This window comes from Diadema antillarum, unplaced genomic scaffold (assembly GCF_040938485.1).
Source record: "Diadema antillarum isolate AM-2024a unplaced genomic scaffold, OU_Dant_1.0 seq00000079_RagTag, whole genome shotgun sequence".
NCBI lineage: Eukaryota > Metazoa > Echinodermata > Echinoidea > Diadematoida > Diadematidae > Diadema > Diadema antillarum.
Window position 1 is genome coordinate 4437628 of NW_027271172.1, and position 14587 is coordinate 4452214.

Consider the following 14587-nt stretch of genomic DNA (forward strand, 5'->3'; position numbering starts at 1 on the left):
TCATTACAGTCTTATTAAGATACCATAGTGTCCGTAACTGGGGGGGGGGGGGGGGGGGGGAGAGAAGGGGTTGAAGTTACTTAACTTGCAGACCAAAACAGTACTCCTCTAATGTGTGTTGATGTGTACAAATCATTGGAAGATGGTAACATCATTGCCTGTAAAAATTTGCATGCGCCATTGCGACAAGTGTCACTAATTTGGTGAAGACACAAGGAACGTAGCAAGATTCCATTTACCAGTCTCGTTTCTTGTCCGATTTCGATGAAACTTCAACCATTCGTTCTTTTTGTTTCTTTGTCTGCATTTCATCTCAGTTTGGTAGAGTGGATTTGAGCATCTTGTGGAATTAGGCGTGAAGTGAGCCTCGGAGAGGACAGAATTGGAGAATTCAAAAATGCGGCAAGCTGGCAGGAGCGAAGCAACAGCGTGCCTCACTCTGAAAGGAATTTTTCTCCCAATTTTCTCAGAAATGCTTCATACAGCTGCCAAAATTCGTAGTACATGTATATCTGTAAAAGGAAGTGGATTCAAATGTTAAAGCCATACATGTTCCTGCACAGAGAAGAAAGGGCATTCTATGATATAATAGCAATATTCAAGAAATTTGAAAAGTTTTCATAAAGTGAGATACGTCTGTGCTCCTTATGTGTATATAATGTTGCAGTCCAACTTCTGGGCTATTTGTGTGTGTGCGTGTGTGTATTTTGACAATCACGTACATAATTGTCGGTAAATTAGAGAAATTGGGTGTGATCAAAACCAAACTTGGTCATGGGGATTTTGAATGAACTTTGAAGTAATATTACCTAGCTGGTAGGAAGCCTGATGTAAATATGGTTGTAGCTGGCATGGTGTATGCCTTGAAGTGGCGGACCAGCTAAAATGCACCCCAGGGTGTGTAGTGGGGGATGCGAGGGTGCATGATTGGGCCCAGTGATTGGAGTAACGTACATGTTTTGAATCGCTGTGTGCGCTGCGATGAGGTGGAAAAGCAACACAGACTTTCCAACCATTGTGACTGTAAAATAGGGATGATTTGGTTCAGAGGTAGGAAAGCAAGAGCAGTTCACATAGGAGTGAGTAGAAAAATTATCAAGAAAGATAGGAAACTCCTCTTGAAACAAGAGCTGAGAGTGGTCAAAGTTCAGATTCTCTCCAATTCAGAATGGTTGGGAGGTCTGGGCAATATAAAGCCAGTGCTGTAAGGGATCAGAAAGTCTACTCAAATATATGCGAGGATTGAGTGAATGCAGCCATATTAGTGAGATCACATCTGTGAAAGTTTGAGGAAAGTCAGACAGTCCGTTCGAAAGTTATGAATTTTTAGCCATCGCTGGATGAGAAGACTGCAGTATACTACAATGTGTGATGTTACATATTTACGATGGAGAAAATATAAAGAGAATTCTACAAAAAGTACACATTCCCTCAACTTGTTAATGACACATGTTATGGCTAATATTGTTTCCCCTGCTTTCTGAAAGAGATAATTGAAGTGCTCTTTCATTTTGCTTGAAATATGAGAATGTGTTGAATTCTGTTTATATCTTATCTGTATATCGTTGGCCTGAAGTGACATCACAAACTTGTAGTCTCCTTATCCAGCAATGGCGGCACTGAACTTTAAAAATTTATAATGTATGAACGGATTGTCCCTCAAACTTTCATTGGTGTGTTCTACTAATATCGCTGCATTCACTCAATGCACACAGATATTTGGGTGAACTAGCCCTTTATATACTACATGGGTTGAACCGCCGAAATATAGTTCCTAATACATATATATCAGATCTCATATATTTATCAGAGTTTGTTATTTTTTTTCTTCAATATTATATGACTGGATATCAATACATGATTAAGCTTCATGCCTGTCACAAAGTGACAGATGGGTGCTCTACAAAAGGTCAAAATTTATTTTGGAATTGGTGGCATAATTTTATTAGCCAAGATCGACCCAACTTGTGCAGTGGTGCGATTTCATTTGTGGTTTTTATGAATTGTTATCCTTTGCTGAATTTGTCTTGAGGAAAATTGTCTGTAATGTGTACATCTCTGCATAGAAAAATAGTGGAATGTGTTAAAGCCAAATCTAGCCAGTTTTTCTTGATTCTTGTTATGCCGGACTTCCCGTAATTTGTTTATCTTCACAAGTCAATGTGCCATTTAGTCTCTGAAATACAATTTATTTTAATTTGCCGGGCTTCGTTTGTATCAATTCGTTTAATTCCATTTCAATGTTATTGTCGCTTGAAAGAATGAAGTTTTTGTTGCTCCCATGCAAGATAAAAACTAACACCCCAACTTCTCATAAATGTGCACTAAAACTTGTGATGCGCTAGTATGCGAGATGTTACATCACAATGAAGTAAGAAACGATCACACTGAATTTACTTTTTTAGCTCATCAGTTGTTTGTTGTGTTTATCCTGTGGAATGTGTGCATTCCATGAAGAAATGTGCCTTGTCCGAGCACGACTGCTGTTACAGCAAGACATTACCTTGAAATAAATGCGAGTGAACAGATGTTCATGTTTTAGTATTAGTAAAGGCTACTATGTAATCCCGTGAGATTTTTGTGCCAAAATCGATTTTTTTGGTTAACTTTGTCAATTTGGGGGTGCTGAATCCAAAAAACTTTGGTTCCATTTTTTCCAACCACGTCTTCAGCCGCCATTTTGAATTTCAAAATGGCCGCCATAGCAAACTGTATTTTGACCCATTTTTCATAAAGTGAGCATTGTTGAAGCTTCAAATTTGGTGCAAAATGCATGAGTGTGATGTCAGACACTCTGATAAATCTTTTTCTGATATTGTGGATTGTTTTGATACAATTTGTAGGCTGCCATCTTGAATTTCAAAATGGCCGCCATGGGAAACTGTAATTTGACCCATATCTCATAGAGTGAGCATTGTAGAAGCTTCAAATTTGGTTCAAAATGCCTCGTTGTGATGTCAGACACTCTGATATATCTTTTTCAAATATTGTGCATTGTTTTGTCCAGTTTGTAGGCTGCCATCTTGAATTTCAAAATGGCCGCCGTAGCGTTTTTACCCATATCCTAGGTTGAAATTATTGTAGAGGCATCAAATTTTCTAGAATGCGCATGTTTATGGTGTCCAACGTTCCATTGCAGCTGTTTCCTAATTGTGGATCATTAGACAGGTAACCATGTTGAAATTCAAGATGGCTGCTATATATAAAACATATAATACTGTTGTAAGCGCCTTAGATGAATGCCAAAATAGTTCTAGTTAGACCGAATTCATTTCCATTTTAAGCAGAATGACAGCCATCTCTCAATTCAAAATGACAGCCATCTCTCAAAAATGGTCGCCATAAATTAAAAATGTGAGGACGAGGTTCCAATGACGTCATCAAGCCATGCTGAGGGGCAAAAACTGAGCATGGGGGGGGGGGGGCATACCCCTGTCCCATACATGTGGGCAAGCAAGCATGCAAGCGTTACATCCCATATAGCCAGGCGGGTATATGCGGTTCCCGAATTGCGCGCTAAAGCGGTTTGTTTTTGCCTCTCAGGGAACACATCACTTTGCATCGTGGAACCTCGTTAATGATTACATTCAATCCCAGTCAGTAAAATATTTGTACAAAAGCAACCATTGATACAATTGAAGGTGATCTTCAAAAACTTGATGCTGCCGCTCAAGAGATTGAAGACTTACAAACAAGGAAAAGTCTCGCAATGGCAAGAAATGCCACGGTCACCCTACCAGGCACCCCATTCACAAGCTTGATTGTTGGCCACAAACTGAAACCAAATTTGCTAGACACTAGATATATTTCTGGAATAATGCAGAATGAATAAGGAATGAGTAGCCTCTTTCCTGATTGCCCTTGAGTGGGTCATCTTCAATTATTAAGACTTCCAAGATGCTTACTGCTGTACAGCCTATGATTCTAAAACAACAAAGGAGCAATAATAGCTCAATTCTGTGGCACTTTGCATGCATCAGAATTCCTCCTCAATTTAGAAGACCATCACATGAGGGTAATCTCAAAAATTGTCACCGCCTTGAAGCTGATGAATGTGGTGTTTAGCATTCAGCTATCGGAAACATGCAAGGGGGATATTCTAGAAAGAGATGAAAAGGGCAGTTTTCATCTTCTGTACTAAGAATTCGTATCTAAGAGAATGAAAATATATTCATTTCTCGGATAGTATGAAAAGGCCAGACATTCAGCTCGTGCAATCAAAATACACCATGTAAGATTGGATCCAAAGTCATTAAGCATAAGAGGATCACCAACTTCTCAAAACATTTCTACTGGCTCTACAGTCTAATATACCTGTCATTATCCAGTCATTGCTGGACGATACAATTATCGGAAGGTATAAGTTCTAAGTAATTCCACAATCACTCTTCATCTCATATTTCATGGCCTTCTCCTCATTCTCACTAACAAAGGTTCATTTTTCGAGCCTTAGAAGTCCACAAAACTGAGCCAAATAATCGGCCTGAAAGTTGAAATACTGAGCAGTCATTTCTATCTGACACAGAGACCACATCACGGAAAGAAAACAAAGGGCACTTCATCAAAGATGCCATGTGAGCTGTCACCCGTCACTCACAACGAGGAAACAGATAGCCTCATTCCATTGTATGTATTAGATGCTACTTCAAGAGCAACGGGAAAATCAGAGAAATTGATGATTATTACGTATACACTGACATTTCAATTCTCCTGATGGATCTTGTAAGTTTGCTTTACTTACTGCATTGCATGATGTCTGCTCCATCACTGGAAAATTGTTAAAATGATAAAAGTACAATTGACATTATTGAGAGATTATGTTCTGCAGTTCGTTGTGAAAAAAAAAAAACAACTATAAAGGTCTGCTTTTTCATGCCTTTCATGGTGCTGGCTGAAGTTGAAAATTTGAGGATGTTTCAAAGCGCAGATGGACCAAGAAGTATCTGAACCTGGACTCATGCAGAATGTGAAATGACACAGTCCATGTCTTCCAGAAGTTTGGCGTGGATGACTTCAACCAGGACAATCTCCTGCTTTACCCTAGTAGAGTCTTGATACAACACATCGAGAGAGCAAACCTCGTCAACTCTCACAACCTAATTTGTGCCTCTACTACAGGGAAATATGGTATATTACATTGTAGCTATTTCCAGAGGGTATCCATAAACTTTTACATTGAATACTTGGAGCTTCCTACACCAACAGTGACCACAGAATTCATTATCATGCTCATAGCAAGAAATGCAAAAGTCATTGTTTCTGGAAGAATTCTATAGAACCAATCCTCCCCGTGTACAGCCTTAAAGTGCTGTGACTTCAAAAACTCATGCAGGGAATGAGCCTAGAAGACATTATATCTATTAAAGTGACTATCCCACAAATTTTTATAATATAGGGCTAATATTGTAAACTCTACAACCAAATCGTCTAAACGGGGCATTTAGTCACTCAGACACAGTTATTAAGAGGTTCTTTTGAAAGTCATTTGTTTTGACGTCAGAATCACATGATTTCCCATTCACAATTTTTACCTAAACGCTACGCTTTTAAAGGAATGTTTCCCATGGCTGCCATTTTGCATTTCAACATGGCAGTGTACCTACGGGACAGGAAGTAGTCCCGCCTACGCAATTCACTGAAGTGATTGACTTACACATGAGTGTTCCAGCATGCTTGGGTTTGCAGTTTAATGATCTTACAGCACCAAATATGGTCGAAATCCATCTTGAATTTCAAGAGTGGCGGCCAATGCGAATAATCCATTATTACAGAATGTATAGGCCCTATGTGTGTGTTTTTAAAAGAATGTACACTGTAAGCCACCATAGAGATTCATTGCTTGTAACCAGAGATATTAGCTGAAAAGCAGCCATTTTGAATGTTAAGATGGTCGCCTCGAAAGTGATCTGCAATTTCAGGGAGGGGAAAAGTGCATCTGTATGTTCAACATTATAAGCCTGGTTTATGCCCGAAATGTGAATTTTCTTTATTGCTTACAACAGCCCCTAGCAACATGAGATATTGGTCAAAATATACGTTTTGGTATGGCGGCCATTTTGAATTTCAAGATGGCCACCTTCAATATCAAAATGAACCATTGTTTCAGAAAAAGATGTTTCAGAATGTCTGATAGCATACGCATGCTCTTTGCCCCGAATTACAACCTTACTCAATGTATACGATATGAGATACAGGCCCAATTACATCTGTTATGGTGGCCATTTTGAATTTCAAGATGGCCGCCAATAAAATGATCCATCATTTAAAAAAAATGTATATGTTAGTATGCCTGACATCACAAGCAAGCTTTTTACCCCGAATTTATACTTTCCATAATGATTATAACCTTAGATATGTGTAAAATATATTTAGTTATGGTGGCCATTTTGAATTTCAAGATGGCTGCCTAAAAATTGTATTAATACTATCTACAGTATCAGAAAATGGTGTACCAGAATGTCTGACATCATAAACATGCTTTTTTCATCAAATTTGAGCCTTCTATGATGCTCACATTATGAGAATTGGGTCAAAATACAGTTTGCTATGGCGGCCATTTTGAAATTCAAAATGGCGGCTGAAGACGTGGTTGGAAAAAATGGAACCAAACTTTTTTGGATTCAGCACCCCCAAATTGACCAAGTTAGCCAAAAAAATCAATTTTGGCACGAAAATCTCACGGGACCCAATATTTCGACATAGTAGACTGTACTATATGCCAAATGAGCATCTACACATTGCTTCATATTGATTACCGTTATTTCCCTCTTCTCTATTCCTCTCTCTCTAATTCTATCGTTATCCCATAAGCCAGATCATAGTTAGCTCATGTGCCCGTACATGTATGTACAAATTTTCTGAATTTTTTCTTTCATAGCAAACTTTTTCTAGTTATATTGTCAAGTACCAGGCTTGTTGTCAGGGGATGTGCTGGTAAGCTTTATTTATAAGGACTATACAAGAATACGGCTGCAATCATTATATCACAAATGCCTATCTCATTGAATTTTTAACCAGTGTGCCTGTTAGTACAAATGACCCTTTTCTGCTCACAAGCAAAATAGAACTACAAACTGGCTTACTTGTCTGTGTGTTTGTATGTTGTATCTACACTGCACCTATCTCAAGTAAGTGCTTTAGTGATTACTGGTGTACAGTATGTCGAACCTCGTTATTATGAGATCAGATAAAACAAAACCCTCTTTATAATAACAAAGCAATTTTGTAAATTTGCAAAACATTGCTCGAATGGAAAAGTATACTGTAACACAATGATGAACAGACATACACAAAAAAGACCAATTGTATACACAATGAATTTGCACTATTTATTCTACCGAAAACATACAAGCCACAAGTGCAACATATGTGTACAAAGAGCTAAAACTAGTACGAAAACACAAGAAAACATATATGGGACTGTTCCAAATTGCAAGTACTGAAGGGTGAGTTTCTGCTAGAAAATTTGTTGAAGTGTGAATCACGGCATGTGTCATAGTACTTCTATTACGTTCGTCATAAGTTTTATCTAATCACTTTATTCCTGATGATTTACAGTGATACGCTTCAAAACTCATTATTCTTAGAATAAGAAATTACATTGTATTCCATTGGCAACTTTCAAATTTTAATGTACCACTGACCTTTGTCTCACACAACCTCATTAAAAATTTTGACTTAAAATCTGATTAACAGTCTTGATATCCTAACAAACTCAACATTTGACATACACATTAAAAACATTTGACATTTTTCTGTTTTTCTTACCCTTGAATACCTGTGCAATAAAAGCTAAAAATATCTACAAGCAGACATTAACCACATAGGTAAATACAGTAGTGTAATGAATTTATTTTACAATGAATACAAAACGGAAAAAAACAAGTAGCACTAATACTGATGTTCCCAATAATACATCACTATAAAACAGTATCATGAACGTATATCGAGTAAAAGCGAATTTCATCAGTTAGAATACATCTAAATCAAGTTGAGCTACACTGTTTTAGCGTCCCTCAAGATTATAAAAATATTTTCTTTTTCTCCTTCAGAACGAAACTGAACGGCTAGGGAAGGAGGAAGAATGGTTTTCTCAAATCTGGTGGTTTCTCCACTCTCTCTCTTGAAGCAGATAAGAAGAGATGGTGGTTGTCCATCTGGTGATTCTAATTCAAAGTCTACATATGTACAGAATTTTCAACTGATCCTCTGCATGATTTAGACTCTTTAAATCTCTTTTACAACATCAAACAATTATGAAGAGGATGGAATCCCAAAGACGTGTCAAAGCTCGTGGAAAGAAAAGGTCAAAATGGGAAGCTCACACCACTCGCAATACTGCGCGAAAAAAAGAAATGCAAGAACTTGTTTCGAAGACTACACAGGAGCTGGCAATTCTGCCAACATCACCCAAAAAGAAAGAAAGAAAGAAAAAAAAAAACCAGAACTGAAATCGACTGCTGCAAATTTCATTTCGAAGTGAACAAATACCACGATTGCTCTGATGCATAAAGCTCAAACTTCTGGCGTATCGGCTAATTCTGGCTTATTCATGCCGCCTCGCATATTCAGCATCATAACAACTTCAACCTCGTACAAATATACATTGGGTAGAAATCCACACATATGATACTGTACATTTATATATCCCTATTTGAAAAAAAAACATTAAAAAAAAATACCAGAAAGCAAACGAACCTCAATAAGTATGTATGTCGAGTCAATATGCATTGGTGGAAATGATTTCAAGAGTGGCTTTGAGAAAACTCCCAGCAAGAAATGAATGCTTAGTAGAATACCAAAAGTAACCCGTTGATCCCAAGTTCAAGTGAAACTAACAGAGACAGTGCTGGCAGTTAGTAAACAAAAGTGAGAATGAATACCACTGGAACATCAGAATTTTACAGTGAATATTGAATACTTGACTGCACCCATAAATGTAGGGAAGGGGAAAAAAAAGAAGAATTAAACTCACATTTGCATCACTTAATTACACTGATATCTTTCTGCATGGCATCTCATTCTTGAGCTTTTTTTTTTCTTTTTCTTTTTTAAAGAATTTTGTCTTTCAATCAGATATTCACAGGAGTAAATACATATTTACAATTCATGATAAATACAATGACTTGCTGCTCTTTCCTACATTTTTTTTTTCTTCACTTCCTCCACACAGTAGAAATACCGGTCACCTTCACTGCTATTTGGAAAAGCTAACTTTTACGCTCTGAAGCACTATTTGCTATTTGTTACCCTGGGACGAGATATAATCAGAATCTCTCCCATTCGCAATCATCCATCATGAATATTAAATTTAAGCAAGCATTATGAACAAAGTTTATAAAGTTTACAGTCTGTACACATGAATACAAAAAAAAAAAGTGTGCAGCCCTCTGACAATGTATGAGAATACAATGAGGGAACATTCAAGTCAATCCTTAAATCTTCCCTTTAATCCTCTTGCTGCCCAGCTAAACGGACGTTGAGAAACATTCAATGCATGAAAGGAGTTGCCAGGTTGGGAAAAAGCTCCCAAAACTTTCTGCAAGACCACTAAGACAAGCATCTGGGGACGCTTTTCAGTCGTCTTGTAGCAGAAGCCCAGGACACCTTTCGGGTCACTCTGGCAAACTGTTTCATGGATTGCAAAGGATGGGGTGGGGGGCAGTGGTGGTATTTGTGTCATATCATTTTGGTCTACACTATTCGGGGTTGAACAATACTCTTTCAAATGTGTTTCATGGACAAACTTTATTCTTTGGCTTAGCATTGCTCTCATGGTACATGCAAATATCCTGAGAAAAAAAGAAATCCGGCCAACACAGCCGACTCCAAAATGGCTCTTGAAAAATTCATCATTTTGCAACACTTGTCAATGCCTTCAACAATTTTGCTTTAAGATCAGACAACTCCTAATTAATTTGAATTAGATTTTGAAGTATTTTAGGAGTACTAACTTAAGGGCAGTGTGCTACTAAATAATGAATACAGGAAAACAGTGCATCTACACAAGCAGCTCTCATAATGAAATAATAGAATAACTCATTACTCTACCTGTTGCTTAGTACTGAAATATTCAACTACATGAAACCATACACAATATATTTTTGCTGAAGTTTTCTCTTTTCTTTTTTCCTTCCTACTTTTTTTTTCTTAGAAGAAAAACATAGCCTGGTAAAAAGAACAAGTATATTTGTGAGTAGTCACTGGCAAGGCAGTTTGAAAACATTGGTGTCAGGAATACTAGTAATTCGGCAGCTCATGATTGGGAAGAGGCATAAAAACTGATCAAAGCGATCGGCAATGCTAAAACATCAAATGGCCCGTGGCAAGGTACAATGTAACTCTAGTACTGGCAGTGTGCTGCCAAAAAGTAAGAAGGTTAAAAAAAAACAAATCATGGAACCATTGTGGGGAAAGAATGAAATCTCAATTTATTCTGATATGTTCCATGTCCTACTTTCTCTACTGTCCTGTTTGTTTTTGTTTTTTTCTTCTTTTCTGCATTGTAGGCTGTAAAATCATTCAATGCTTTGAAGATCAAATTCACCTTTCAACAATGTAGGCAGTAAAATAATTCTTTACTCTGGATCAAATTTACCCATCTCTCACACATAGAATCTATGTCAAAACTCGCCTTATCCCACCTGAAGGCGGCAATTGTAACACTGCATTTGATCCAAATTCGCCCTAGCTATCGTGATGCCACCTTACAAAGCTTTACAGTTACATGTTTAAGAGAAGACATAAAAGAGAGATCTTCACCCTGATAAAATTAACCAAAAAAAAAAAGAAGAAGAAGAAAGAGACAGATAAGAGACGTTAAAGAGAGAAAAAAGAACTGAAGAGATACTACTTAGACAGAAGATGGTAGGTCAAAGGGCAAATTTCCTCTCTTGCAACCGACTGTCCAAGTTCTCACAGGTCGGTGTCGAAGAACGCCAGACCGGTGTTGTCGGCGGGAGGGATGTTCTCCAGATTCAAGTCCCCTGTGGGCGGGCCCATGTCGGACAGGCTGGGGTCCATGCCAAAGTCCCCGCCTCCCCCGAGGTCCAGGTCCTGCATCATGGGCTCAATTGGTCCTGTGGCGTCATGGTAACCGCCTGCAAAGAAGGTCACGGGAGGTTTGTGGTCACCGCCATTCTTATGAAAGCTGTAAATATACTCTGAATGAGCAATGAAGGTACGGTTCCCCCATATACAAGGATCACCATGAGTGGCAACATTCTGCTAGTGCTCCTTAAAGGACATGTTCACCTTCGCATACATCTGGATTAAGTGAATGCAGCAATATCATAAGAACACATTCGTAAAAGTTTGGGGAAAATTGGATATTCTGCTCAAAAATTTAGAATTTTTTCTTGTCCTTTAAAGATGAAAAGAGACAACTTGGTGAGGAATGTGATTGAAAGGCATGGTGCAGTATGCTACCTCAACACAGAAATAACTCTCCAGCTTGCAGAGGAATTGTCCAAAGTTCTGCTTAAATCAAATATTATGAAAAGTCTTTGATTTGATCGTAATCATTGGTACAAAGAGAGCATACATACAATATATCTAATCCCAAAGATACATTCATTTTTTTTTTTTTTTACTGTAATAAAAACTCATGGCAGAAATTTGACTGCTGGTAACAAGAACACTTTCGAATTATTATTTTAATAAATTTTGTTTTTCATGCTGGGTCAATCTGAGTAAATTCCACTGGTTGGTACTTTTGCACACAAAGAGCATTTCTCTACAAATTTTGATATCTTAAAACAAAAGTATGAGTCATTGCATTTGCACTACGTTAAAAGACTGCAAAACTGGCAAAACTTTTTGGCAATGCAAACTATTTCACTCTTTTACCGTAAGGGGAAGAACCACCACCAGGAAATCTTACCTTGCATGGGAGGTGGCGGCTGTCGATACTCCCCCTGGTTGCTATGCTGATGGAGACTGTGGACGCTGCCCTGGTGTTGGTAGGTGGGGTCCGGGGGAGGACCGCCCATGGAGCTGGGCGGCAGGATGGAATTGTCAGCGGGCATGTCAAGAGGCTGCCAAACAGACGAACAGGGGAAAGCACGGACAAATGCAGCTTAATTTTCTTGCTCGACTGAGCATCTTTTGTTATATGATGTTAGGCTCATCCACAACAAAGGGGATTCCCCCTCCAAACACACACACACACATATGCAAAAATAACACACACTGACACAGGCATACATACATACATACACAAACACAAGATTCCAGAAGCTACTGTGTAGACTGCTGAACTGCTAAAACTGAATACGTTCCTTTTTTTTTAATTTTTATTTTACTTTGCACAATTCCAGATGACTTGACCAATTCTATGTTGGGTTGATACTAACACTCCAGCAGACTGCATTAGGTCCGCAAATACAGCAGTTATTACTGTAAATAACGCAATGCAGCTTTTTGAATTTCCAACAGAGACCATGGACATAAATTTCATAATGTCACCCAATGCTATCACTGACAGAGATTGTGAAATTTGAAAACAGGCAACCGAATCTTAAATGACAAATGGAGCTACAGTGATTACAAAAAAGCAACCTATTACAACAAATTCTGCACTGTGTTTGGATACCACTTCACTGTACATCCAAGTGATTTGTTGTATGCCAAGCCTTTTCTCTCTTACACAACATGCATGAGACAAAACATGTTTAATATCTTCAACTCACCTCTCCCCAAGGAACAGAATCTCCCCTGAAGAGCGAGTTGCCCAGCTCTACTGAAATCCTCTTCTTGTAGTCTGTCGGCTTGTCGTCAGACATGCGATACAACACGGCGGCAGCATAGGTGGCTATAACAGAAAGCAAAACAGGAATTCAGTACAATTGCAGATAACCAGATACAAGAGAAGATGCCAACATAATGACATACATTTATAAGAACTAATCTGTGCCCATCTTGATGAAAAATAATTTTTGTTTCAAGTGTGCTTGGTGGGGGGGGGGGGGGGGGAGGTTGTTACACACTGAAGCTTCATCATCAACAAATATATGTAATGAAAATGACAAAACCTTCATATGACTAATCAAATACTTCCTAAAAACGTTTGTTTTGTTACCCTTCCCTCACCCTCCCCAACACCCCCACCCCCATACACACTTATAAGTTCAATAGCGAAGAGATATCATGCATATATTCATCTTTTTGTTGGCTTCTCTAGGGATGGGAGGGTCTTTCATCTGTGTGAAATATAATATTAATGGTTTCACAGTAAATCAGATGCTAACTTGGGAACACTGATTTTAGAAACAGCAACTACAATATGCAGAATTTGGGCACATATCTGTGTGTGTTTGTGTGCGTCTGTGTGTCTGTATTATAAATGGCTTGAACCTATTATCTATCTGGTCATGAGTCAAACATTTCGCATGTAATGGAATCCTTCAGATGAAAATCCTTGCATGGAACTGGGATATGGTAGCTTAGTGAATTTGAGGTCCACTTACCGACACCCTCGTTGCGAGAGTGCAGGAGCTCAGTGAGGGGTGCGGTGGCGCCCTCCTGCTCAATCATCTCGGCCCCCTGTTTGTCTAGGGAGACCTCGGAGAGGACTCCTGCAGCCACACGCTGGATGTTCTCTATGTTGGAGTACAGCAGCTGGAAGGGGAAGAACACATTAGGAAGCAGCAGAAAAATGTTAGGCATTGATGAATTTGGAGTATATAATGTCATTTATTCATTCTAGCTAATGGAAGAAAAAATGAAGCAAGGTAACTTTGTCAGGGTGATCCTAAGTTACACAAGACATGAATATTTGTTTCTGTAACTTCCCTGAAAATATTGCAGTCAAAAGTTCACATATTTCTCACTGCCTTGTTAACTCACTAGAGGTAATCTTGTCACACATGTAAGTCTCATTCTGTACTAGGTGCTATGAAACCCTGTGCCCCGTTTCCCTGGGCAATGAAAAGTCACTGTTCAGCAAGCGAACTGAATTGGCACTTGGGTGTTCGTGTTGGGCCCTTGACCACTTAGCATTTAAAACAAACTGCCAGAATGACTTCAGGAGACAGAAGAGATGTTGGCTGTTACCATTGCAAATACAACATCCAATCATATGATGCAACAAGTAATGCCTCAACTTAATTTGTCCTCTTTGATGGAGGTGGTGGTGGTGGTGGCAAGAGGAGATGGCTCTGGCGGTGGTAGTGGTGGTAGTGGTTGCGGTAGTGGATTGGTGGTGGTGATGGTGGTAGTGGTAGTAGTGGATTGGTGGTGATGGTGGTGATGGTGGTAGTGGTGGTTGGTGGTGGTGATGGTGGCAGTGGTGGTGGTGGATTGGTGGTAGTGGTGGTGATGGTAGTAGTAGTGGTGGTGGTAGTGGTGGTGGTGGTAGTAGTAGTAGTAGTAGTAGTGATGGTGATGATGGTGGTGATGGTGGTGGTGGTAGTGGTGGTAGTGGTGGTAGTGGTAGTGGTGGTGGTGGTGGTAGTAGTAGTGGTGGTGGTGGTGGTGGTAGTGGAGGTGGCTCTGGTGGTGGTAGTGATGGTGATGGTGGTGGTGGTGGTAGTGGTGGTGGTTGGTCGAGGGCTACACAAAAAGGAATTGGGTATTAAGGTAAGGGGGC

At 39.1% G+C, this 14587-nt stretch overlaps 1 protein-coding gene across 1 annotated transcript in view; it reads right to left on the reverse strand.

Moving 5' to 3' along the window:
* Nucleotides 1-9647: 9647 nt before the first annotated feature.
* LOC139726176 (catenin beta) overlaps nt 9648-14587 on the reverse strand; it is a 32024-nt gene continuing 27084 nt past the window's right edge. Inside the window, exons 14-17 of the mRNA XM_071637253.1 lie at nt 13467-13617; nt 12690-12811; nt 11882-12035; nt 9648-11099 (exon numbers count right to left, since the gene is read on the reverse strand). Coding sequence (XP_071493354.1) covers nt 10915-11099; nt 11882-12035; nt 12690-12811; nt 13467-13617 — 612 coding nt within the window. The 3' untranslated portion in view covers nt 9648-10914. The remainder of the gene's footprint in view (nt 11100-11881; nt 12036-12689; nt 12812-13466; nt 13618-14587) is intronic.